Source organism: Crocodylus siamensis, chromosome 9 (assembly GCF_052110815.1).
Source record: "Crocodylus siamensis isolate JL-2025a chromosome 9, ASM5211081v1, whole genome shotgun sequence".
In the NCBI taxonomy this organism is placed as follows: domain Eukaryota; kingdom Metazoa; phylum Chordata; order Crocodylia; family Crocodylidae; genus Crocodylus; species Crocodylus siamensis.
In genome coordinates, this window is record NC_143403.1 from 43400350 (window position 1) to 43428082 (window position 27733).

Here is a 27733-nt window from a genome sequence, read left to right on the forward strand (position 1 = left end):
CTAAGTCATTATTGCCTTATCTTCTGTCATGGTTCCAGTTATGCCTCCCTGCTGCCTGCTAACGCAAGGCCCTGCCCAAGTGGCAGTGGAAAGCAGGCTGGACCTGCCTGGAGGGTCTGCAGTGAACAAGAAACAGGTGGAAGTCAATGGTGGGGCCTTTGCCTGGCAACTTGTGCATGATCCCCTCACTGTCAGTGGCTGCAGGATGGGACCCTGTAAATAAAAGGGAATTAGTGGTGTGGGAAGGGGCAGGATGTTGTGTCTGCACTGGGCAAAATGCCCAGTGCAGCTCCTCATCTCCCCAGGAAGGAATTAGAGAACTTGAGCTGTTCTAAAGGTGCAGAGAAATTTGACTCTAATAGGATCACAGAGCAATAGAATTGAATTAGTACATCATCTGCCCAGCCCTACTGGGAGGAACTGGCAGCTCTGTTCTGGGAAATAGGGGAGAGAAGCCCTTCACTGGCTGGGGTGAGGGGTTCATCTTACAAGCTCCTCAAGGATTAAATCATCCCTGTTAGCTCATTAGCTCCCCACTGTCTCTGTCATGTCAGATAATGCAGTCTGAGGGACTGACAGCTCAGATCATGTCCGTTTGCGCTGCAGACCAGCACGTTCCGGGAGTGGGAGCCAGGCTAGGAATGCCTGCTTAGCAGTACAGGCAGCTGGACTAATACTGCCATTTCACTTGCCCATGGCTGGGGCTGGCGTGGTCATATCCGTCTGCCCAGGCAGACGGGTTATGCAGATGGCAGTTCTAGGAGGGCAAGGGGCTGCTCCTGGCTTTGTTCCTGGGTTCCTGGGAGTTGTCCAGATACTAGCATAAGCAGCAACAAAGACGGCTGCCCTACTCCTGCTTGTGGGGGCATGAGACTTTTGTGGTTTGGGTGAAAGAAAGCTGGGTTGCAGAGGGCTGCACCCAGTGTTGCCAGATTTCATATTTCTATTCCAAGCCTTGTGATGTTTCCCTTAAATCCTGAGTACCTGGCATGAGGGGACTTGGGGCAAAACTGAACTACATACAGGGAGCATGCTGCCCTATCCTACTTCCTCTCAGCTGGCGCTAGCACCTAGCAGCTTCTGAGGCAGTTTAAGGAGGTCCTAAAGCCCTAACTACTGGGGCCTTGTCCACAAGTCCTCCCTGATACCAAGGGAATGTAGGTGCTGAGGTTCCTCTACCTCCTCCACAGACACTAGTGAGCTCTTAACATTTATTACCATTGCCAGAAAGCATATGTGGTGGGGGATACAGTTAAGAGCATGGCAAAGCAAGTGGTTTCTTGGCTTGGTTTTAGCTCAAACGTGCCACTTTGCTAAAATGCTCCCCTGGTAAGCTTCTCTGTGGTTACTTGGCTGCTGCTCCTGCCCTTCTCGGGGGTGTTTATTCTGAGCAGCCACAAGTAGCTCTTTGGTACAAAGCCCTTATCTGCTTGCTCTCCAGTGCCCCGAACCTCTGAACAGGTGAAAGGCCCTCTCCTTAGCCTTCCTTTCTGTTTCCCATCTCACATCTGCAACTGGTGTACGACCCCTTCTCAACTCAGCTGTGAGCCTCCCCCACCCCTGGGCAATGACTGTTTTTGGAGGGGGCCAGCCCTCTTGAAACCCACATCCTGGTTCCAAGTTGCAGATGCCCAAACAGCCTGTTGGATCTAAGCTGCTGTGTTTGGTGCACGCTTCAAACAGGGTGTTGGGGCCAGAAAAAAACTGGTGAGAAACTGATAATGCTCTAGGATTTTCTGCAGAAACAGGAGAGCCAGAAAATCCAATTATGCTCAGAAACATACTCCTTGCACTTACTCAGTTACTTCCAAATGGCTCTTTCTAATTGATTTAGTGAACATGGCCTGTGAAGCTCTTAGTTGCACCAGCAGTGCTGGCTAGAACACCATGCTGAGTGGAGGTGGAGGATGGTGAAAGAGTAACTGGAGATGGGAAAAATACCAGAGATGGAGGAGCAGACCCCTGGACAAGGAGTCTCTTGTTGAGACTCCCAAGCAGGGTTGAGAGAGGGGCCATTACAATATTTGTGAAGAAGTTCTCTCCACTTTTCAAGTTAGGAGATGGTGTCAGGCTGAAGAGCAGAGCTGGTGACAGTAACTGTCTGCATGGCTGCCATGCACCCATTACCAAGCCAATTAGGAGACATGGCAATGTTTACTTTTAAAAGCAACTATAATCAAATGACTAGGAGTCCCTGTCCAGTTGTTAAGAAGTTCTGCCAACTTTGTCATAAAGCCCTTGAAGCAATTGGCATATGCTTCCCTGCAACTGGCCCCAAATGTTCTAATGCATTGTCCTCTCATATCTATTGCTTGACCACTTTGCCATTGCATGCCAAGACTCTTGCTATGCTTCCCAGTTGGATACAGCTGTCAAGGCATGGTTTGCAAAGACAAAGGGTTCCTTCAGCATGTCCTGTCAAAGTTGCTGAAGGCCCCTCCCTCCTTCCTATGCAAAATTGTCCCATGGGACTGGTTTAGCACTGTCTCTTTCCCATTGTGACACAGCTCTTCAAAGCACCCAGGTGTGACTGACAGTGGTCTGTAGAGAGCCTGAAACAGCAACCAAAGAAGTAGAGCGTCCTGATTATCTCCATGGGGTATTAATGCCAGAGCCTACTGAAGTCTATCAACACTGTTACTGTTTCAGTCCTGGAGAGAAAGCTGCATGCTGATCATTCTGTGACAGAACTGTCTTAAGTGTGTGTCTTTGTCGGAGATCACAAATAAGCCTGGCAGGGTCCTGGGAGTGCTGTAACTGAGGGAGAAGAAAGAAGGTGGTTTTTTTTAAACAGTGTGAGCAGACTGAAAGAACAGTATTAAAGTGGGTTGAGACCATGGGGGAAAGAGGCGCCCAGAGAAGAAGAGCAGAGGGGATTCCCTTTGTAAGGGAGTAGAAGGGAATTAGCAATCCCCCAAGAGAGGACAGTGACCACCATGTGATAATTGCTGTTTCCCTTCCTCCTCAGCAGGTAGGACCTAAAAGTGGATATATCCTCTGGGAGAGGAAGAACTAGAGTTGGCCAGGGAGGAGAAGGAAACAATATCTTCTGCAAACATTACTGGGCTCCTGATACCTGCAGCTCATATGCTATGAATGTATCTAATAGGCTAAGTGGCAGGTGTTAACAGACCGGAGGGGGGATGCTGGAGAGGCAGAGAATGGATGACTCTGCACATGCCCTTAAATATTCTTTTCCTTAGTATGTGCTAGCTGTAGCTGACAGTACCTCAGGGTGTGTGCAGAGATTTTAGGATGAGTGGGAAGAGTTAGGGAATTCCTCGGTGGAAGATACAAACATCCTAGTCCCATGCACCTGGGCTCACTCAGCCACCAGCCCTTTGAGAGACGTCCAGGTTACTGCACAGGCAGAAGCTGTCTAGAAGCTCTGATACCTATAGAATGAAAGCTGGTGGGGGGAAGGTCTCCTGCTCCATCCATACCTCCCCCCCGCCCTCCCCCGCATTAGCTTTGTGGGCAGCCAAGCACTAACTCTTACAGGGTAGACACAACTTGCCTACTGGCCACATGTGTAATGCCTAGTCCAGTTGGAGCAGCAGGATGGGACGAGAGGTAGGCCCTCAGAACTGAATGGGGCCATTGGGGTCACCCAGTGAAAAGTCCTGTGTGGAACAATTCTTGATACTGGATTCTGGCACTGAGTTTCCATCCCAACACTGAGAAATCTGGCCAGAGAGAAAAGAGATGGAGCAGTCAGTGTCTGGGGATTTTCAATAGACTCTTGCCAAGGCACAGGCACATGGAGCTGGAGGAGGGAAAGGCCCTTGGGGTGACTCACTCAGCTCTACTGATGTGCTTCACTTGGAGGATGTCCTCAGAACTGCTGAGGGAATAACCCTAATACCACCTTTACTTCAAGAATGACAGTACAGGTGGGTCCCTGGGAGGTTCATTTCCTCCCACACTGCATTTTCCCAAACAGGGAGCCCAGAGATCTGGCAATGGGGTCAGGAGGACAGCAAGGTGCTGGAATTCCCGGGTTCTACTTCCAGTTCTGCTACCTTAGTGGGTGATGTGGACAAGTCCCATCCCCTCTGTATGCCTGTAAATGGGAGTAACAGCAGTAACCTTGCAGGGTCAGGATGGAGCAGGGCATGGTCTATAACAAAGGAGTGATAAATGGGCAGATACCTGGTCAAATTTCCTAGTGCTGTACACCTTGTTCTTGTTCATGAAGGTCAATAAGATCCAGTCGCAAAGGAAAGAACCCTAGGGAACAAGATGATGGGGTGTTAGTGCTCAAGGGAGTGAGCACCAGTCAACTGGTCCACAGACTGCAAAGTGGATAGATACTCACCACTCCCACAGAGGTCAGTGCCGTGGCCAGATTAATGATTGTAGGGATCAGGCTGAACTTTCCTGCCTAGGCAGCAAGACATCCCAAGTCAGAATTCACTCCTCAGTTCCTGCACCCCTCATTTACAAGGACCAGTGACTCTCAGAAATTCAACCTTGCCAAGTATCTCATGAGCCCTGAAATGTCAGGCCCAGTGTGAAGGAAGGGTTCTGGACAGGGTCCCTGTAGCACCAAGTCTACTACAGAGGTGAGGGCAGGGCAGGCAGGGTCCCTGCAATTACAGGAGCTTAGGGGGAGAATTGGGATGGGTTCTCTTCTTCCATTTTCCTGATGGCTTGAAAAAGATACTGCAGAGGCTGAGCTTATGGAGGTCCTGGAGCCCTAGACTGCTCCATGGGGTTTACGGGCTCAGAAGTCACACAGGAATATTTTACCACATTGGTGTGGTTTGTGGATAATGATATGAAAGTCCCTCAAGATTCAGTACTGAGACACTAAGCCCAGGCCCATATGCAGGGAAACAGTCTGCAGGCCAGCAGCTTTGGAGTCTGAAGTGAACAACAGCTGAGGCACTTGCATATCTTTGTGTAAGACATCTACCAAGACCGTGGCTCATGTGAGCAGCCAGGCCCCAACTTCAGACACAACTTCACCCACAGGCATCCCATAACCCACTGCTTAAGCCTAAGGCAGCAGAATATTAGGCTTCAAAGTGAAGATTTGGGGGCTTTCCCTCAAAAGTGAGGAGTGGGTTAGTCAGGGTTGGAGTAAATCTGTTAGACTTCTTTCCTTTGCCCCAGGTGTGGAGCCACTGCTGAGACTCCATAATGTTCCATATCCCCTTAGTACATTGCAGGCAGGTAGCAGCATAGAAATGCAGCTGCCCTGGGGCAGTATAAAGCACAAATGGTGCAGAGCACTCCTGAACAAACTCTACCATCCTCCAGCTACAGATCAACATGTGGTGGAACAGGTAGAGCTGCAGCAAACTTCAAGCAAAACCTTTCACCAGCAAGTGGCTGGGCTAAGTCCCTTCAGCTGAGACCCTTCAGCATGGAGAGTCCAAGATGTTTTGCAAGCAGCACCTAGATCACTAAGCTGTGCTTGCACCAGCTCTGCTGCAGAGGAGTTCTCCAGGCTCCTAGGTGTTGTTGCTTTTTATTGGTGGAGCCAGTGGCATTACTTTTATAATGCCTAGCAGAAGCAGTGGGTTACAGTACACCAAGTTCCCATCAGCCACTCTGTACACCAAGGAGGCAGAGGCCAAAAACCCTCCAACGCCTACCTGGCCATGTACAATGACATCAATGCGGATCCCATACGCCTTGATCAGGATCCGTGTGTTTGTCCCATTACAGTTGAAATACTTGGCAAACCTGAAAAGGAAAGAGGGGAAATGAGAATTTCCCTGCCTGCAAGGAATTTCACTCTGTGGTCAGATTAGTAGAGACTCTGGGAGGGAGTTTGCCTTCCTCTGTCACAAAGACCATGGCCCTCTTCTTTGGCTCTCTCAAGAATATTTTGACAACCTTGGCAGTGGTAGGATACTGGCCACTATGATCCCCCTGCCTTACCTGTAGCAAGTTAGGGTGGTATGGCTTATGATTGTCAGGATTGACTGTGTAGTTTTTCTAATAATGGATTTGTATGAAATGGCTTGGATGGGGACTGGGGCAGATCCAGTATTTCAAAAATGGGGGTTCTGGAAACAGCAACCTGCATGCAGGGCTGGATGTACCCCAAGCCTCTTCCACCCCCACTAGCGCAGACCAAGCTGTGAGAACCTCCAGGGACTCTAAAAGAGGTAAAAAAAAAACAACCCACCCTTTCCTTTCCCTTTTGCTCCAGAGGTATGCTCATATCACCTGTAGTTGTAGCCAGAAGATTCCTGAATCCTTTTTGGATCAAGTCTCTGGAAGGAGTATCTGGGGTTACATGCCGAGTCAGGCAGGTCCAGGTTGCAGTTCCAATTTATGATCACCCCGATGACACCACCCTGAAGAAGAGAGTGAAAGCAGAGAGACTTAGCACAGTACCCTCATGACACCAGCCACATGTGGGCAGCTTCACCACCAAATCTGCTAACTTTGCTGTAAACCACCCCTGATCTGTATACCGCCCCAGGCATGCTCTGGAGCTGGGGATTGGTCAGCACCCCTTGTCCAAGAGAAATCCAAAAGCAGGAACATCTGTGGGGGTGGGAAACAGTCAGTGTCTTAAGGAAGGAAAGAGGTCCAGGGAAAACAGCAGTAGTGAGTGGCCTACCAGTTAGTGTCCAGACACAAGGGATTTAGATGATTGGCAGAGCCCCCATCTGATACCACTGTACGTACATGCCATGGTCCAAGGGGAGAAAAGAGCAGCTATGCCAGATTGCAGTCCAGTTGCTAGCCTCCCCATCTCCAAAGCAACAGTATCCAGGGGCTACCAACCTTCTGGGGAAAAAACATAGAATCAAGGTACCTCCCACCGTGGATGTTGCTGGCAGATGGAGGTAAGAAGTGAATCTTGCTTTCAGGACAGCATTTGATACTGCGCTACCTCCCACAGGAGAAAAGAGCACACACTGACTAGGCAAGGAGAGTGATTAAGAGCTAACTAGCTACTAGTACAGGAAGAGTGCTTGTAAACAGTAGGCCTCCTGGTTGCCGTAGTGTCCACTGATGTCCCACAAACATCAAATCCGGCTTTTCGTTACATGAGAAGTTTCCCAAAAGAGCCAGGAAGCAGGCCTGGTAGCATGGAACGTCCCTGCTGATGCTGAGATGGGTGGGGGAGGCACCTGGCTTTGGGCCACTGGAGGGCAGCTGAGCTCCTCTACCTAAGGAAAGAGGAGGCAACAGCTTTGAAAGAGTCAGGCCAGGATCCAAATATGAACTTGCTTGCTCACAGCCCTCACTGTGGGCTGCTGCTATCCCCCAAACTCACAAGCAGTGGGACAGTAGGAGGCAATAATCCATCTCTACACTTTGTCCTGAGCACCATCGTACTCTGTCATGTGGAGCAGGGCCGGGGGGGAAGCACTCCCTCTACAGCCCTGCTATGCCAAGGGATGTTACTGTGGAGAGATCAAAGAGTCCTGATCCTCCACACGCACTGGAGAGGACCAGAGGATGTGCTAGAGGGATAGTAATAAAGGTTGAACAGCCCCTGCAGTGAAACCAGATTACTACCCATGTTATGACTGCATGTGCCTCTCTCTCTCTTGCACTAAGAGGTATCAGGAAGGCCAATCTCTCTTTCTAAGATGGAGAGCGGAGTCCCCAAACGTCAAGAAGACAGATGCATTGCAGTGGGTAGGAAACAGGTTAAAACCCTAATGCAACCTTGGAAGCCATAACACAGATGGCTCTACTAGAGAAGTTTGACTGTGGGAAGACAAGCAGCTAGCACAGTTCCCAGCCAGCCCCAGGCTGTGTGGGGAAGTCTGCATGTGCAGGCCAGAGCTGGGTGGAGACCGCCCGAAACAGGACAGTCCCCAGCCACCTCCAGACGGCACATGCAGACTTCGCCATGCAGCCTCCTGGGAACAATCTCCCAGCCCCTGCTCCATGATCACTGAGCTGGGGCTGGGAGCTTCCTGCTGCCAGGGCAGGGGGACATCGTCCCTGCCTGAGCTCTGGTGGCAGAGTCCACCCTAGCAGCAGGCAGCTTCTGGGGGCAGGGAGCAGTCTTCTGCCTCCCATTGCCCAGCTGACCAGGAGCAAATTTGCTCCCCATTGGCTGTCTACATGTGCTGTACTGCACAGTAATTACTTGGCAGTTAATTTGCTACTTGCATTTGCAGGTAGCAAATTAACTGCCGAGTAGAGGAAATTAGTGCTCAGTAAGGGTCAGCACGTGTAGACAGCAATGCTTACTAGGGGTGTGCGAAGCGGGCCATATTTAATTCACATTCGGCCCGATTCAAAGGACAGTGATTTGATTTGATTCAGATCACTGCTCAAATTCAATTCAGCCAAATCTGAATCTGAAGATTCAAAGCTGATTTGGCCACAGATGCGGCTTTAGATGTTTTTTCTGCATACCTCAAGGTACCACCACAGCTCATGAATGCTGAGATGGTGGGGCAGATGGAGTGCCCTACAGAAGCACAGGGGGGCCCCCCACATCCGCAGCAGTGGACCCGGAAGTGGACCAGAAATACTTCCAGTCTACTTCCAGGTCCACCACTGAACACACAGGGGCGACCCTCCCCACACCTCCCCAGCTCAGCAATCAGCTGCAGGGGGACCTCAGGTACCCCACCACCAAACCCAGGAGGCACAAGTCGCCAAGCTGGGGGAGGGGGCAGTTCCCTGCATGCTTGACAGCAGACCCAGAAATGGACCAAAAGTGCTTCTGGTCCACTTCCGGGTCCGCCACTGAGATGCTGAGGATCCCCCCCTCACCCCCATCCTCCTGTGGGATGCTCCATCCACCCTACCTTCTCAGCATGCACTAGCTGCCTGGTACCTTGAGGTATGTAGAAAAGGCATTTAAAGCTGTGTCTATGTAACCCAGGAGGTGCACAGCCCCACCAGGGGAGACGCCTTGTTGGACCTGGTGTTGGCCATGGGTGATGACCTGGTGAGGGGGCTGCAGGTGCTCGACCACCTGGGCGACAGTGATCATCGCCTGCTGGAATTTACCATCCAGCACAAGGTGGCAAAGGCCTGCAGCAAGGCAGCAGCCCTAGGTTTCAGGAGGGTGGACTTCAATGAGCTAAGGAGAATAGTCAGGGAAGCACTGAGGTCCCAGAGGGGAGGGGAGCCAGGTGTCCAAGGAGAGTGGTCGCTCCATAAGGGGACGATCCTCCAAGCCCAAAGTGAGGTCATCCCAACGAGGATCAAAGGGAGCAGAAGGGCACACAAGCCCCCATAGCTCACCAAAAGCATCTGGAAATGTCTCCTAGCTAAAGGGGAGGCGTACACCCAATGGAAATGAGGGGACATCACCAGGGAGGACTATACTGTGGTTGCTCGGAGATGCAGGGGGTGGTCAGGAAGGCCAAGGCAGAGGTGGGACTGGGACTAGCTTCCTGGATCAAGGACAATAAGAAGTCCTTCTTTAAATATATAGGGGGTAAAAAAAAGGTTCCGGGTAATGTGGGGCCCCTGCAGGACACGCTAGAAAATTTGGTTGTCACACCAGACGATAAAGCCAACATATTTAACGATTTCTTTGCCTCCGTCTTCCTAAGCAGGGACCGGAACAGCCCCCCCACCGGGTCACCCTCAGGCCCAGGTGAGGCACAACTAGGCCAAGGGCTAGTGAGGAACTAGTTAGGGAGCTTCTGGAGGGACTGGATGTATTCAAGTCAGCTGGTCCAGATCTCCAACCTAGAGTACTAAAGGAATTGGCTGAGGTCATTGCAGGACCCCTGGCATGGCTTTACAAGCACTTGTGGTGCTCTGGTGTGGTGCCAGAGGACTGGAAGAGAGCCAGCATGGTTCCCATCTTCAAAAAGGGTAAGAAGGAGGACCCGGGAAACTATAGGCCAGTTAGTCTTACCTCAATCCTAGGCAAGCTGTTCGAGAAAATTATGCCGGCACACATCCAGCCGGGGCCAGCAGGGGATTTCATGCTTAGGGGCAACCAACACGGGTTCATCAGTGGCAGGTCCCATCAGACCAACCTGGTGGCCTTCTATGATCAGATCACCAAATCCTTAGATGCAGGGGTAGCAGTGGACATAGTCTTCCTGGACTTTCGGAAGGCCTTTGACACGGTCTCTCACCCCGTTCTCATTAAAAAACTGGGGGACTGTGGTGTCAACACCCACACAGTCAAATGGGTCACCACCTGGCTGGAGGGCCGCACCCAGAGAGTGGTGGTGAATGGGTCATTTTCGACCTGGAGGGATGTGGGCAGTGGGGACCCCCAGGGCTCGGTCCTTGGGCCCGCACTGTTCAACATCTTCATCAGCAATGTGGACAAGGGGGTAAAAAGCACCCTGTTCAAATTTGCTGATGACACTAAGATGTGGGGGAATGTGGGCATGCTAGAAGGGAGGAATAGGCTGCAATCGGACCTAGACAGGTTACAGCGGTGGGCGGATGAGAACAGGATGGGATTCGACACTGACAAGTGCAGGGTGCCACACCTGGGAAGGAACAACTGGCACCATAGCTACAGGCTGGGGTACTCCCTTTTCATCAGTGCAGAGAAAGAAAAGGATCTTGGAGTCATCATTGATGCCAAGATGAACATGGGCCACCAATGTGGGGAGGCAGTCAGGAAGGCCAACCATACCTTGTCATGCATCCACAGATGCATCTCAAGCAGGGCCAAGGAGGTGATCCTCCCCCTCTATGCGGCACTGGTCAGGCTGCAGCTGGAGTACTGCGTCCAGTTCTGGGCGCCGCACTTCAAGAGGGATGTGGACAGCATGGAGAGGGTCCAGAGGAGGGCCACTTGCATGATCAGGGGGCAGCAGGGCAGGCCCTACGGGGAGAGGCTACAAGACCTGAACCTGTTCAGTCTCCAGAAGAGAAGGCTGAGGGGGGATCTAGTGGCCTGTTACAAACTAGTCAGGGGGGACCAGCAGGCACTGGGGGAGTCCTTGTTCCCCCGAGCACTACTAGGAGTAACAAGGAATAACAGCCATAAGTTGATAGAGAGTAGGTTCAGGCTAGACATCAGGAAGCACTACTTCACGGTCAGGGCGGCTAGGATCTGGAACCAACTTCCAAGGGAAGTGGTGCTCGCTCCTATCCTGGGGGTCTTGAAAAGGAGGCTAGATAGATACCTAGCTGGGGTCATTTGACTCCAGCAGCCTTTCCTTCCCAGGGCAGGGGGTCAGACTTGATGATCTGCTCAGGTCCCTTCTGACCCTACCAACTATGAAACTACTATGACATGGGGACCCAGAACTTAATTCAGAACCAGAAATGGAAAAATTCTGCTACAAACCCATCTATGCAATACAAATGGTAACAGTTCCCCTAGTGGGATTGCCAACAATACAAGGACTATGCTTGGTAGAGAAATTGGACTCTATTAGCAGCAAAAGATTAACTATACAAGAGATGTATCTTCAGGTCTTCACAGGTTTGGGGAAATGGACAGGGGAACATATAGTTAAATTGGTAGCAACACAAAAGCATTTATGTGACATTCCTCCCATAAGAGAAAATTTGGAAAAATTTGCTCTGATAGCTCTTCGATGAATCCCCATTCTTTTGCAAAAGAAAGCCAAGGAAAAATTAAAGAGAATAGAAAAATTAGGAGTTATTTCCCAAATAGAGGAATAGATGATATATCTAATATATCCTTGTATACCGCAGACTGGTATACAAGGATAGTTATAGTACCTAAATCCAGTAGAAAAATTTGCATTTCTGTGGATCTTACTTAACAAAAATATGTGCAGAGTAAAACAGACATTGGCCCAGTTGTTAGAAATCAACTCTCAAAATTGCTGCAGCAGGTTTTTGACAAATCACTCTTTTTAAAGGATCTTGGCCATTAAACTATATACATTACCCCATTCAGAAGATACTGTTTCAACTAGCTTCCTTTAAGCCAGGGGTGAGCAAAATGCAGCTCACAGAGAGGAAGCAGCCTGCCAGGCCATTCTATCCAGCCCATGGGGCCCCTAAACAATTTAGAAAATGAATATTTATCTGCCCCCAGCTGCCTGTTGTTAGGCCCTCAAGAGCTTGCCAAAACTCAGTAAGCAGCCCTCTGCCCAAACAATTGCCCGGCCCTGCTTTAAGCATATCAGAAGCGTCAGAACATTTCGAAAAAAGATTATCTCAGATTGTGACGGGTTTGCTTGTCATCCTTTGCTACACAGGTGATGTGTTGGCACATGGCAAAAACCAAAAGGATTATGATGAACATCTATATGTTGTCTTGAGACATTTCCAACAATCTGGTCTCACTTTGAAGGAGAAAAGTGAATTTGGGAAGAAGGAAAGGAATACACAGAAGCTATTGGACATATTGTTAGCAAAAATGAAATTCAGCCAGGTCCTGATAAAAAGGGTATTATGTGACTGTGACAGGACCCGTGCTCCAGTGGTGCTGTGGCACTCCCTGGTTGACATGTGGCTCCTGCACACTCTGACTCCTTGGGGTGCCATTCCCTGTTATTTTTCCTGCCACACCTTGGTGTTGCTCAAAGGGTTTGGGAGGCTGCCCCAAGAGCCAGACTTGATGCAACCCACTGCAAATTTGCCACTTGGGCAGCCCTTCTGGCCCTATTAGTGTGCTAGAACACCAGGCACCTTATGAGCAGTGTTCATAAATGGCCTCCATCCTCCCCTACAGCCATGCAGCTATCACTGATTTTCTGACACTGGCTTGTACAGGCTTTGGCCGTTTTGACTTTGGCCCACTGGTTACTCTATCTATGGACTCCTCAGTCTGGGTTCCCTTGCACTGGCCTGGCTCCTCAGTCCCAGCCTTATCATAACCTACCGCCTGGCCCTTGTTGCCCCCTCAGAGCTCAGCCCCCAGCCTTCCTCAGCCTGAGGCCACCTATACCTACTCTCCTGTTCAGGCCTTAAACCTCGCTTTAACTTCCTCTTGTCTCTGTCTCCCTATCTCAATCCCCTGCCCCCGCCAGGATCCAACTCTGGCATGCCCCTTCCAGCTACGCTTGGTCCTCTTGTAAAATTAATTGCAACAAACATACAAGTAACTGCTTTTCAACAGAAACCTCTCCCATTCTGGGGAAAAGTCATCTGGCCAGCCCTCCTTCCCTTGGAGCTTTCACTTCTGAAGGCGGTTTAGTGCCTGCCAGGATGTCTCCTGTAGCAATCTCTCCCACGAGCTCCATTCCCTGAAACACACTGGGCCAGACTGCCTGCCTTTACTCCAGGTACTGGGTTTATATGCCATGGAGCTCTGCCGCTGACTCCCTAACCAATCACAGGAGTTTCTCCTTTTACTTAATAGACATCCTGCCCCTTCCCACTGCTTGCAGCCTTTATCTTCTGGCTACCTGGAAATCTGTACCACTCATCCAGCTCATCACGGTGCAGCTAGCCTTGGCTCAGCCACCTGCCTACACAGCAAGGCTAGCCTGGTGACACTTCCCCTTTAAGAAACAAGGGCCTTTGGCTCCCTGCTACAGTGACATTCCTGCCATAAGACACTCCTGTCATACCTGGATATGACCAACCAGTTTGGAATTTTTTTACTGAACTTAGTCCAGCTAACAAAACTATTAAGAAACTTCTTTAATGGACACAGTATGTGGCCTGGAGGTAAATGGCAATGTACAACAAACAGCATTCAATACACAATCAAGGGACTGCTGGCATCACCACTTGTTTTGGCACAGTATTCAGTAAACTACCCAACAGTAGTCACAACGGGTGCATCTGCGTATGGTCTGGGTGCAGTACTCATTTAAACACAGCCAGGAGGACACCAGAGGCCTGTTGCATTTATGGCAAGGTATACAGACACTAAGCAATGCTCTAGATCAGGGGTGTCCAACCTTTTTGAAAGTGGGGCCAGATCATGAACTTTTTATCACCCAGTGGGCTGGCGAGCCATATTCAAGGACCTCACAGGAAGCGGTATCACATCACACCCCCACCCCGAAATGAAAGTACAGTGCTTACTTCCGTTTCCCGTCACAGCACCTCGGGCCTCAGAAAACAGCTTGGAGGGCTGCCTGGCGGCCCGCGGGCCGTATGTTGGACAAGCCTGCTCTAGATTCTTTAGCAAGAGGAAGTCTGCAGGAAAGCTCAGTTAGAAATGGAGCCCTACAGAAGTTAGAACAGGGGTGGCAAAGTGCAGCCCATAGTGGACTCCATTTCCCAGTAGCCCCTGTCTGCGTCACTGTGGCTGGTTTCCATGGAGATCCCAAGAGCAGTGACACCTTGGCAACAAAGGGCCAGGGTTTCCATGAAGACTGACCCCAGCAGCACTGGCAGGGTGTGCAGCTGGGTGGTGAGCTGCTCTGGGGCTGGGATCTTGCAGTGATGATAGTGTGGTCTGGAGCTGTGGCAAAGCTGTGATCCACTGCCTGCACACCCCAGGCAGGTTCCTGCAGGCAGCAGATCGCAGGTCTGCCCCAGCTCCAGACCACACTGTCACCACTGCAAGATCCCAGCCCCAGTCCTGGAGCAGCTCCCCACCTAGCTGCATGCTCTGCAGCATTGCTAGGACTGGTGCTAGGACTGGTCTCCAGGGAAACTCTGGCCCCTGCTGTCACAGCTACTGGGGTCTCCTTGGAAACCAGCCCCAGCAACACAGGCGGGGTTGCTGGGAAATGGAGTCTGGCCACTGGCTGAATCCATCACTTAGCCCACCCCTGAGTTAGAACAAGGTCAGAAAGACTGAGAAGACCTTCAGAGACTTGACCTTTAGATATTCATGTCTCGTATGTATGTATATATTGTTAAGCTGGTGTAGCTATGTGAATAGTCTTAAGAGTTATTGTTTATTGTTAATCATTTATAAGGAGTTATAATCTAATCTCATCCCTTATAACAAAAAGAAGATGAAGACTGATCAGAGAATCGTGGTCCTCCACACCCACTAGAGCAGACTAAAAGCTGTACTAGAGGGACAAAAATAAAGATTGGACAACTCCTGAAAAGAAGTCAGATTGCAACCTGCATGAAAGCTGTGTGTGTGTGATTCTCCCCTTCACCTACATTCACTGCTCTGATAGTTCCCTTTTGCTGACAAATTCTTCCACAAGTACTTCCCTGCCATGTACTTCCTCAAGGCACTTGCAAAAGACAGGTCAGACTCCTCAGAGAGGGGCTGCTGGTGCAGACACAGATTCTGTCATAAGCCTGCACCTGGGTCGGTGGACTTCTGGTGGCCTTTGTGGAAGAAAGGGACAGCTGGCAGAACAGCTTTGGATGCATAAAGCAAGTACGCTGTGTCTAGAATCAGCAAGAGAAGAAAAAACCATGAGCTTACTTCTGGGGAAAGGATCTTGCCAAGCCAGAGTCACTTGAAGAAGACAGGAAGGCTCTGGAGATGACAGGTGAGGTGCAGAGCATTCTGCCAGCCCACCCCTCTTCTCATATCTGGTAGAAAGCTCTACTGAAGCTTGCAGCCTTCAGCAATCCCATTTGTAGCACAAATGTCAGGTGGCATCTGTGGTGTGACTGGTAACTCAAGACAGGCACATACTAATATCCCCACCCTAGAGAAGGGAGATCTACTCTGTGCACTTCAGTTGACATCCCCAGGAAGATGTACAAAGGGACTGAAGTGGAGTGATCTTTAGGGAAATCAATTAGAGAATGAACCAAGACTGGGGAAAATACAGCCTCCAAAGAGCTCCACCAGGACAGTGACTAGGATAGAGACTACATCTTGTTGCGGGTGGAGCACTCTTGTAACTGCATGCTTTACCTTCTCAGCCAGCTCTGTGAAGTTCTCTCCTGCCTGCTCCACAATGAAGCCCAGCCTAAAGATGGGGCAGTAAAGGTCAGAGGTCTCATTGAAGGTGCATCCTTTCAGGTAGCCATTCTCATCATCCTTAATGTTCCCTCTGAGGAGACACAAACCTAAAGCTGTTGTGTATTACACACAGACACTTATGGGCACAACACAAAAACACTCACCTAGGTACATACACCTATGCACTCACAAAAACCACATACACTGACATACATGCCCATCCACACAACCAAACTTACAGAGCTATTATTAACTCATTTCTACATTGTGCTCTTCTGTAGGGCCTTAGCAATGCAAAATCTAGTTCCAGTGACTAGGGTCAGGTTGGCAGAGGCAGGCTAACTGCCTTCATTCACCAGTTCTCTGTATTCTCCTAGTAAAGCCTACCACTCCCGTCCACACACACACAGCATCATCCAGGGAATATCCCCTCCCCACCATGTGCCCCTTGTTCTCTTTCTTCCTCCGACCAGGACTGCATTCCCCTGGAAAGTTCCATTCAGCTGGAACTGTTCAGTTCAAGTGCTACCACTGAAAGGGCTGTGAATTGTGAAAAGGAGCAGAGCTGGACAGCACCAGCTGCCCTTTAGGCCCTGTTAGTGAGATGACCCTTACTTGGAGAATCCGAAGCGGGGAAAGTGAATGCTGTTCTTGATCAGGATGGTGAACTCCGGAGCCATCTTCCCCAGGGAGTCACTAGCAAGAAGGGGGAAAAAGCATCAGCATTCCAGGCAGTCTGATATGCCACCTCATTCACCAATGGGAGGAGCACTGACTCCCATCCCAGGACAGAGATCCCCCATGGTGGAAGCACTACCTCCCTTCCCATCAGGTAGAGGAGCTGCCCCATGCAGACAATACCCATTCCCAGTGCTATGGAGGGTGGCTGTCCTCCAAAAGTAATAGGCTTCATACCTCTCAAGTCTAAAAAGGCCTCCACCCAGCTCCATATCCTCTTGTGGAGCTGCACAGTATAGCTTAAGGCAAGGGTAGTTGGAAGAGGATGAAAAGTGCTGAGGATCTGGCTCAGGCTTCCCAAGGGTGGTGACTATTGTTTCCTCTACCTACTCCATTGCCTCCAGCGGCACCTCTTTACCTGATGGTTCCTCCATTTTCTACTGGGCACCAGGCTAAGATCTCACAGGTCTTCGCAGTCCCACTGTAATGCGGAATGCAGCGCCCAGTCCTCTCTCCTGCAGGGATGGACAGGTGAAATTTCCATCGTCTTGGAATGTGAAGCCCTGCTACCCTCTAGCCCCATGGCTGCCAGGGGGTGGGGAGAGAGGGGAGGGGGTTGGGGCATTGCTGCTGTCTCTGTCTCCCCAGTGCAATTGGATGCTTACAGGGTGCTTCTGACTCACCATTCCCAAGCATGTCCATCTTCCCAGCTATACAGTCACTGTCGGAGATGCAGGTAGCATTAGGGACTGCCATGCTCTGTAGGGTTAGACAAAGGATCATGATCAGAAATGAGCAAGCACTGGGGGCATTGCATGCAAAGTTTGGGGGCTCTGGTGCAGGGCCAGACCCTTTGGCCTTATAACCAGTGCTTCTCCAACTCTTGTCCCGCATTAACTAGCAGCAGCAGCTCTTATGCAGGTCTCTCCCTGCTACCCCCTGCTACACACCTCAGCCACCTCACAGCATCCTGTGATCCCCTCAAAGTGTGACCTTCTCAAAGGTTTAGTGATCTCCATTCAGCAGCCACTCACAAAGGTTCAGCAGGGAACTGGGGGAGATATGTGCCACAGCCTGCCTTGTCCCATATGAGAGCAGAACATGGCACAGGGACAAGGGAGGCATTTGCTCAGTTGTGCCCCTCACTGCAAAGCCAAGAGCTGGCAGACAGGGCCCAATGAGCTCTGAGTCAAGGGGCCACAGCATAACTCAGTCCATCTTACCTACAATGGTGTTGCTGTGTTCCCACTCAGTTTGTCTACCCCAGCAACCTCAGTTATATCAGTCATGCTCAGCCCACGGATCAGACACAGACAAGCTCATTCACAGGGCAGATCAGTCAGGAACACAAGCTGCAATGCAGCACTATGGGCAGGGAAATGTCAGAGCAACAATACATGGCCTGACAGCCCAGTGACAAATGTCTGGATCAGTCCTACACTGGATCCAAACATTTCCCATTCTTGCTCCTAGCTAATCTATTTCTCTTCCTCATTACCCTCCCTTACAACCAGTTTACCTTCATCTACCCACCACCTCTATAAACTCTGTCTGACTCAGGCTGGCTTACCTCAGGACAGGTCTTCAGGGTCTGGGAGTGTGTGACTTCAACCCGTGTAATGATGCTAAACACACTGCCACCCTGTGAAGCAGACAGGGAAAGAAACAACACTCTTTGTGGATTCCCAGTTGCATGCTTTCCCAGCCATTTTCCAGCTCTGAGAGGCATTGACAAGTTTTGAATTAGTGGTCTCATAGAAGAGGGCCCTGCACATCACTGGAGAGTGCCTGATCCTTAAATATCAGCTGATAAACTAGTAAGGACACCATTCCTCTATTACAATGAGGAGAGGACAATACATGGGATTCCTATATCATATGCAGCCCAAGTAAGCACTAGGGGACCTGACAGACATCAGGACAGAGGAGTACCAGGGGGGCTTAAATGTCTCTACACTAAGGCTCGGAGCATGGAGAACAAGCAGGTTGAATTTGCACTCCTGTTTGGAGGCAACAACTTCAACTTGGTTGGGCTAACTGAAACCTGGTGGGACCCTACTTATGCGGTACGCATTGAAGGTTATAGGTTGCACAGACGGGATAGAATGAGGAAAAAGTGGGGAGTGGGGTATTGCTCTCTATGTTAAGGAGCAATATACATTCATAATCAAGATGGAGTCAGAGGAGGGCCAAACTGAGGTACTGTGGGTCAGGATACAAGAGGGTCAAGGGGAAAGGGACTTGGTAGTGGGGGTCTACTATAGACTGCCACACCAGGAGGATGAGCTAGACCTGGAATTCTCCAGACAGCTCTCAGAGGCCGTACAGTCGGGAGACATGGTTGTCATGGGTACCTAAACTACCTTGACATCTTCTGGGAGGAGCAGTGAGCCAAATCTACCCACTCACGTAGGTTCTTAACCTGCACAGAGCACCTCCACCTAACGCAGGAGGAATAGGAGCCCACTAGGGGGAATGCCTTGCTGGATGCAGTGCTGGCTACAGGGAACGACCTGGGAGGGGATCTTCAGGTACAAGACAACTTAGGGGATAGTGACCATCAATTGATTGAATTCACTATCTGGCGAAGGGTGGAAAAAGTAACCAGCAGGGCTGAAGTGCTAGACTTCTGAAAGGCTAACTTCAGTCTGCTCAGGAGATTAGTTAGTGAGGTGTTAAAGCTCAAGAGCATTGTCAAAATGGGGTTCAGGAAGGGTGGTCATTCCTCAAGGAAGCGATCCTTCAGGCGCAGAAGGAGGCAATCCCATTGCACATAAAAGTGGGCAAAGGGGCCAAAAAACCCTCCTGGCTAAACAGGGAAATCCAGAAAAGCCTAAGGGCAAAAAAAGGGGCATACAGGCTGTGAAAGCATGGGGTAGCTACCAAGGAGGAGTATACCTCCCTGTCTTGCACTTGCAGGGAATCAGTTAGGAAGGCCAAAGCAGGATTAAAACTTAGGCTGGCGACAAAAATTAAGGACAACGAAAAGTACTTCTTCAAGTATAGAGGGAGCAAAAAAAAGGTGCAGGGCAGCATAGGACCCCTACAGGATACACAAGGGCAATTGGTGACAGATAGAAGGGAGAAAGTAGAGCTTTTCAATGAGTTTTTTGCCTCTGTGTTCTTGAACTCAGATCTAGAAAAATCTCCCAAATGCATTACTAACAGAAGCAAGAGAAACACCAGCCCACCAACTGTCAGCACCAACCTAGTAAAGGGACACTTGGAGGGGCTGGATGTGTTTAAATCAGTGGGACCAGATGTGCTCCACCCAAAGGTGCTGAAGGAATTGGCCAGTGTCATAGCAGAGCCACTGGCATAACTGTTTGAGCACTTGTGGTGCTCAGGTGAGGTCCCAGAGGACTGGAAAAGGGCCAATGTTAGTTTCAAGAAGGAGGATCTGGGTAACTATGGACCTGTTAGTCTCACCTCTATCCTTGGGAAAACCCTTGAAAAAATTATCAAAGATCAAATCTGTTAGGAGTCCAGCCGGTAATGCTGAAGGGCAACAAGCACCGGTTCACAGCAGGTAGATCTTGCCTGACTAATCTTGTTTTTTTCTATGACCAGGTCACTAAATGCTTAGATGCAGGAGTCAAGGTAAATGTCATCTACTTGGACTTTAAGGCTTTTGGCATGGCATCCCATCCTTTTCTTATAAACAAATTGAATGGCTGTGCCATAGTCAATTACATAGTCATGTGACTGGCAAATTGGCTTATGGGCTGTACCAAGAGAGTAGTGTTGGACAGGTCGGTATGTGGGCAGTGGGGGTCCCCCAAGTCTCAGTCCTTCGGCTGCTGCTGTTCAATATCTTTATCAGTGACCTGGATGAGGGCATGGAAAGCACTCTGTCCAAAATCACAAATGACACCAAACTATGGGGCGAAGCAAACACACTGATGGGAAGACGAATCCAGGCAGACCTGGACAGGTTAGAAAAGCAGGCAGAGAACAGGATGCAGTTCAACAAGGACAAGTGCCAGGTGCTGCACCTAGGGAGAGGGAATCACCTATCGGCTGGGAGATGACCGTCTCGGCAGCACAGCAGCAGAACGAGATCTCAGAGTTGTTGTTGACTCCAAGATGAATATGAGTCGTCAATGTGATGAAGTAATTAGCAGAGCTAACCACACTTTGTTATGCATTAGTAGGTGCATCACGAACAGGTCCAGGGAGATGATGCTCCCCCTCTATGCGGCACTGGTCAGGCCACAGCTAGAGGACTGCGTCTAATTCTGGGCACCGCAACTCAAGAAGGATGTGAACAACCTTGAGAGGTCCAGAGGAGGGCCAGTAATATGACTAGAGGCATGCAGGAAAGGCCTTATGAGGAAAGGCTGAGGGACCTGGACCTTTTCAGCCTCCGCAAGAGAAGGCTGAGGGGGATCTTGTGCCAGTATACAAATTCACTGGGGCAGGGGCAACAGGGAATAGGAGATGCTCTGTTTACCAGAGTACCCCTTGGCATAACCAGAAACAATGGCCACAAACTGATAGAGAGTAGATTTGGGTTGGACATCAGAAAGAACTTCTTCACGATTAGGGTTGCCAGAACCTGGACTGGGCTTCCAAGGGAGGTGGTGCTCTCCCCTACCCTGGGTGTCTTCAAGAGGAGACTGGACAGGCACCTGGCTGCGGTCAGCACTTTTTCCTCCCACTGGCAAGGGGTCGGACTCAATGATCCTTTGAGGTTCCTTCCGACCCTAGCATCTATGAATCTAGTCTCCATTGGGATAGGCCTTGGGGAGTGTGCAGCAATATCTTAGCATTACCTTGGGGGAAGGGCAGTGTCACAGTTTCTCCTGGGAGGAAGTGTAGGCCACGTAATGGCCTCAGGTCAGGAGGAAGGGGTAAGGAAGGGCAGTGTCACAGCCTTGTTTTAGACAAGGGACAGAATCAGTCTCACCTCAGGGGGTTTGACATACTCCTCCACATCCCACACCTTGTCCTGTGAGTGGGTGATGCCCTTAACCTTGGTGATGACTGAACTCTCGGGGCCTGTCTCACTCTCTTGGTATCCCTTCTGGATCATGAACACATACCTGTTGAGACAGAAGCCATTAGAAACACCCTCACTCCCCATCCTGGGAACCAGAGCTCAGCACAGCCTCTGCAGAAACGTAGGCAGTCTGGTTAACAATTCTTACGCAGGTCTGGGAGACTATATATCAATCAAGCAGGGGATATACTTCTCGTGCGGTACTTGTGTATGACGTAGTCCTGTTAACCTTGTCTGCAGACGAGGTGAAATCCTGTCTCTTAGGAGAGGGACCCTTCATACCAGGAATCCCTTTAGCTTAGGGTACAGATTCCCAAATCATGCACACACAGCACTGGCAGGACATGAGCTTGGTGGTACAACCATTCACTGCACAACAGTCTTCTAATGTGATGACTATAACAGGGAGCAAGAAAGCTCCTGTTACTTACAGCATATCTACATGTGCACTTTAATGTGCATTAGCCTATTTTAATGCGCATTAAAGCATCACAAAAATATGCTCTTTAGCTAATGTGCATTAAAATAGGCTACTGCACACTTTTCTAGTACCTCACAATGGAGGTACTAGATTTAATGTGTATTACCTAAAGCACATTAATGAACAAGTAGACACACCCAAGAGGAAACTGCAGCAGGGTGAGCTGGCTCAGGAAAAGCTAGCATTTAAGGAATTAGCTAGCAGCTAGCTGAGTTATAGCTAAAGACCAGCAGTGGTAGGCACAGGGGACAGACAGCTGGGCTGCTCTGGGGCTGGGAGCTGAAAACTGTAGCTGAGCAGCAGCAAGGGCAGGCAGGCAGGTCCTTAGGGTCAAAATGAACATACCTGTGATGGCTGCTGAGTCACCTGGCCAGAAGGGGGCAGGCCTTAATATGTATATACGCTGAGGGCCTGAGCCTACACAGGCAATCTGGCGCTGGAGGATGCAGAGGAAGGCTCAGAAAGAACCAAAGCAGGCTCCTTGCCCAGAGCAGGGCTGAGACAGGGCCAGGGGGCCCTGACAGATCCAAAGCAGGCTCAGCACCCAAAACAGGGCAGAGACACGGTTTGGCGGCCCAGGACTAAAGTAATCAAAATACAACCTGGTGCCCAGAAGTGAGGTCCTGTACAGCAGACCCAGGCTAGGAGGCCCAGACAAAAATGGGTGAGGCTGAGAAGGCCAAGGCCCAGAAAAAGGAGCGATAGTACTATAACACCTGCAAGGCATGGGTATGGCTGAAGGGAGGTTTGGAGACTGTGAAACGCCCTTAAGGCTACAAGTACCTTGAGGGGCACAGCTGGGCTGAGAGGGCCCATGGAGTTCAAAGGAGGACTAAAACCAGTGGGGTCCAGGTGGGACCTGCTGGGTGTCAGAAGAATTGAGGTCTCGCTCTAGGACCCTTAAGCAGCTTCCCTTTCTAACATTTAATAGTTACACCAAAGTGTGGCAGGTGAGAAGGGGAGGGGATACTATAAAGCCAAAGCAGGGTGAGGGTTTCATAGCCAGCAGGGGTTGTCACAGCCATCCCTGGAACCCAAATATTGTCACAATGATACATCACCCAGTATAGGTTGGGTGTTACTGGCCTGCAAAGCAGGAGGTCAAGGTACTATTTTCAGATCTTCCCATAACTGCAGTTAATACAGCTGTGTATTTCAGTGTCCTCCTTGTTAACCAAGGGCTGACATGCCACTATGGTCCATTGTACAGCCACAGTAACTGAAATCTTGTACAAGATCACAGCAGGCAGGGTGGGAATAGAACCCAAACCCTGCATGTACAGGACATCTTGTCCCCATCGCCAGCCTGTGTTTCAGATGGAGCATGACAAGGTGTGTGCTTGTCTGGGCTGCTTTGCGGACCCATGAATTCTCAACCTGGCCACTGCAAACAGGTATCAGGTGCCTGAAACCATCCTGTCCATTACTAATGAGTGCAGAGTCCTCCAAGCCAGATCCCAGATAGATGAAAGCAGGTCCTAGAAGAGTCCCAGTACAGAGAGGGAAGGAAAACCGTGGAGAAATACTATGCTGCTCCGCTCCTAGACCTGGAGGTCGAATTCACAGACCATGACACCTATCATAAATAGTGGGATGAGCCCCTGAGAAGTATGTCATGTCCCCCCAGTGCTCTAGTCCTCTTGATTTGACTTGACTTAATATTTTCCAGAAAGCAAACCTAATTCCTGGTAGCACAATATTAGTGCCAGGGACATGCCAAGGCACTGTTAAAGACAGTCATGCAGCTGCAGGTCTCCAGTTCAAATCCCATCCAGCTCAACAGAGGTTAAAATTGTTATTCTTTAATAGCTTCTTGGTGGTCCCTATGTGAGAGGAGTTTGGTGAGTCTGTATTTCAACAGCTGCATCACAAACTCACTGCTGTGCTTTCCCCTATGGGAAGATTCAGCCAAGAGATCAAGAACGGCATGGGTCAAGGAAACTGCATTAGATGAAATCTCTGCTAGACTTATGCCAGCTAACTGAGCAGTGTGTATGTGAAGGTCACCAAGCTAATGCTCTAAGGCAAAGGTGGGCAAAATATGGCCCACAGGCTGGATCTGGCCCACCAATTGACTGGATCCGGCCCATGGCTGCCCCCACGGCACTCTGGATGGGGCAAACGCAGCCTGTAGCAGCCAACACTGTGCCCCTGCCAACACCCAGCGCCCACTGTCCCCAGGCCAAGCCTGCAGTGTAGAGGTGGACTAAAATTCACTGGGACTGGGGCAACCTGCATGGCCTGGGGCACCCGCCATGGCCGCCCCACAGCCGTGGGCTCCATCCCCGCCCAGCGCACTGGAACAGTGGTTGCAGCAGGACGCAGGGCCTGCTACCTGGGCCCAGGGCACGGACTATGACCGCCCTCACCCCCAGGTCTGTGCTGGAGCCAGAGCCCAGGGCCGGGGCCCCACACAACATCGCCCTGCAGCCGGGTGGCACCGGGCACATGCGATGAGGACTGAGCCCCTCACCCCACCACAGCTGAGTCTGGCTGCAGTGGTACTTGCCTGGCAAATGTGCAGCATCGTGGCCAGGCCAGGCTGGGACCTGGCTGCACTGGGACCACCCTGCTGCCAGCAGGTCCTGGCCACGCACTATGACCGGCCCTGCTTCCTGCCCCTGGTGGCTCCAGCGCGGTTGTGCCCCCCCCCGGGACCTGCAGCCATGGCCAGCCCAGCCCGGCCCAAGCTGCCCCTTCTGTCCCACCCCATGCCCACCCTCCAGGCATCTGGGGGCCCCTGGCCCATGCATTAATCCCCCTATGCTCCAGTGGCAGCTCCTCCTCCCAGCCTCCTTCCACCGGCTCCACCTGTGGGCAAGTGGAGCAAGTGGAAGGTGAGTGGGAGCTGGAGCCAGAGCCCTGCACACTGGGGCAGAAGCTGCCTGGCTGAAGCGTCCCCCCCCACCCAGAGCGGCACGGCAGGGGCAGGAGCTGCCATTGGTGGCAAGGGGTGGGAGTGTGGTGTGGGTTGCCCCTGAACCAGCGTGGCTCATCCCTATGTGCAGCACCATGGACTGCTGCACCACCTGGGTGAGCTCTGCTGCACATGCTTCCTGCCTGCCTCCATCCCCAGCCAGCTACTGAGACCTAGCACCCAGGCAGCCCCACCGAAACACACACATGCGGCCCTTCCCTCCCCACCCACAGGGCAGGGGTGATCAGGGAGTGGATGTGCATGGAATGAATTGCCCATCCTACTCCCAAACTGCTCCCTGCCCACCCGCGGCACCATCCCACATAGGCAATGTCAGTGAGTTGTTGGGTGGGGAGGGGAGTGGAGGTGCTGATCTGGCCTGCAACAGCTCATCAAAACTCCCTATGTGACCCCTGGGCCAAAATGATTACCCACCCCTGCTCTAAGGGGAGATCATAATTACCTGCACAAAATCCACATGGGTTATATGCAAATTAGCTCATTAAATTATGTGCTTAAAATGCCATACCTGCAGCTGCTTCAAATGTTGCTATCCTATGCCTACATGAATTTGAGGAAAAGTGACTAACATGTCTGGGTAGATAGTAGGAGAGTCAGTGTGTTACGCACTTGCTTTGTTGTGCAGGGCATGCTGTTTGCTTGTACAACAGAAAGTGAGACAGTGACTGTGGGTAAGGAGTCAGGAGAAGAAAAGTGAGGGCACAAACACCTGCTTTTTTGGAGAAGGCAGAAGGATGTGTGAGAGCTGATGAAATAGGCCAGAAAGAATGGGAACTTGCAACAAGAAAAAAGGAAAGGAATGGAAGAGAAAGCAAGCGAGCCTGAAGAGAGAAGAAAGAAAAGAGCACAAGCTGGAAAGCTGGGGGACATTGAATGAAAGAACAATTCTTAACCTAGAAAAAGAAGCTTGAGAAAAATAGATTACAGACAAGGAGGGGAAGGAGAAATATATGAAAAAGATAAAGAACAAGTTACAGGGAGACAAAAGTGCATGTATTTGCTAGAACATATTCAACCTGTTTTGACAAAAATGACCTGGGCATTTTCATTTTAGTTGAAATCATGTTGAAAGCCAAAAAATGTTTTAGTAAAGTTTTAAAGTTTTACTGCTTTTCAAAATCTAATATTATTTTACTCCATACTGGTTTATTTTACCAAGTACTATATATTAACATTAAAAACTGTTACCACATTTGGTTTTTGCTGGGGAGAAAAATGACATTTTAATGAGAAATGCTCTTAAAAATTTTCTGAAACCTATGTTTCTTTTATTTGCAAGCCCTAGTGTTTGTGAAGTAGAAAAGGTTATGTGCAAAAAACCACAAGAAACAGTCACTTTTCAAAGGGCTTGGGTGTGGAGTGTGGTTGGTTTAAGAGTTCAAAGCAGGACAGACTAAGGTTAATTTGGACCTTGGGCCATGACCCCCACAACCTGCCCCCTGCCCTGCAGCCACAGGCTCCATCCCTGGAGCCATCACCGCGGGTTTAGAGCCACTGCCCACCAGACGTGTGCAGCACGGACCGAGCTCTGGGAGCAGCTCCTCACCCCACCATGGCTCAGTCCAGCTGCAGCAGTACCCAGCAAATGGCACCCGGCAGCCATGGCCCACCATGTCACATATGCCTGGCCCGGCTCGGCTTCCTGTTTCATCTGCACCGAGGCAGGGGCCCCTGGGCCTGGGCCCAGCTGGCCCATGCCCTAATGCACCTACGGTTTAAGGTCTGGCCTTACTATCGCTTTTGTCTATGTCTGGTCTCTCTTGAATAAGGTTCCTCCTAATCCTCTCCTCACCTTGCTTTCCATAGTTGCACAGTTAGCAAAGTGCCCACTGTAAGCCCCAAACCTAACAGTGTATCTCCAAGTTTTGTCATGGGGCCAGCAGGATGCTCATGGCATTGGGGACGGTATCCTCTCACTCCTGCGTACAGCCTCATTCTGCCACTTCCTTGGGGCCCCATGCCTCTCCGACTTAGCACTAGTATGTACCTACCAGATGAAGTAGATCAGGATGAGAAGCTGCATCGCCCTGTACAGGATGCCAAGGTTGTGGTTCTTCACTACAATCACCTTGGGGGTCTCGTAGTTCCAGATCTCCCAGAAGCATTTCCAGCAGCGCACACTGTCTGTGTTCCCAATCACTGTGCTCTCCTCTGTTGGGGGATGAGGATGAAAGGGAAGCCTCTGTGGAAATACTGAGTTTTCCATTTGTGCTTATTATCCTGGGAGAATCACTGTGAGTATCCCGGTCCTAGATCAGCAGCAGCTGCCTCTTTGTATTGGTTTATATTGCATCTCCACTACCTCTTCTCTCTCTAAAGCTGGAGCTATGCCAGTGGATACTGGAATCCCTTCCTTTCTCTCCCTGTCTAAAGACTCTTATGGAGTTCAGCTCTGAGCCTCTCTAGTGCCCTAAGAGCAGAATTGTAGCAGCCAACACAGTTCCTCCTCCCTGCTGCTGACCGCACTGAGTGTGTTGGGCACACTAAGCTCCAGACTGCTTTAGAGAAGATCCTTTACTCTGGATGGCTGGATCAGCCCTGCTATGTAGCACTGATGCCCTCTCGTGGTCTGTATTCTGTGCATACATCCTGCTCCATTATGGCCTTCCATGCCAGAAGCCAGCAACTGGGGTCAGGAATGTTAATTAACCCTTTGGCACTTGAGCTCTAGTAGGATTAGAGAAGGTCCCATGGCAAAGAGCAGCATGTGCCAGCAGGATTCTCAGCATTACAGGACTTCCAGGATGCAGGGTGAGGGAAGGGGGTGTGGTCCCACTGCTGCAACAGATGTATGGTCTTTTATGTAAACTGTCTCACTAAGTGATTCCAGTGAGGAATCTGAATGCAATGCAAAAACATCTTTGTGAAAGTGGTATAAAGGTGAGATTGTCAAGTCACATCTGGCCTTATTAGCCTTATGATACAAACAGATAGATGCATGATAACAGGCAA

General features: G+C 50.4%; 1 protein-coding gene across 1 annotated transcript; it reads right to left on the reverse strand.

The window, feature by feature from the left end:
• P2RX2 (purinergic receptor P2X 2) lies at positions 1-26987 on the reverse strand. Its single transcript, XM_090062766.1, has 12 exons — positions 26773-26987; positions 21270-21405; positions 17931-18002; positions 17044-17119; positions 16779-16875; positions 16298-16378; positions 15635-15773; positions 6184-6314; positions 5604-5694; positions 4319-4384; positions 4153-4230; positions 1-213 (listed from the first exon to the last, which is right to left on the reverse strand). Exons 1-12 carry the CDS (start codon positions 26985-26987, stop codon positions 1-3), a joined length of 1395 nt encoding a protein of 464 aa, XP_089918892.1.
• Positions 26988-27733: the final 746 nt, after the last annotated feature.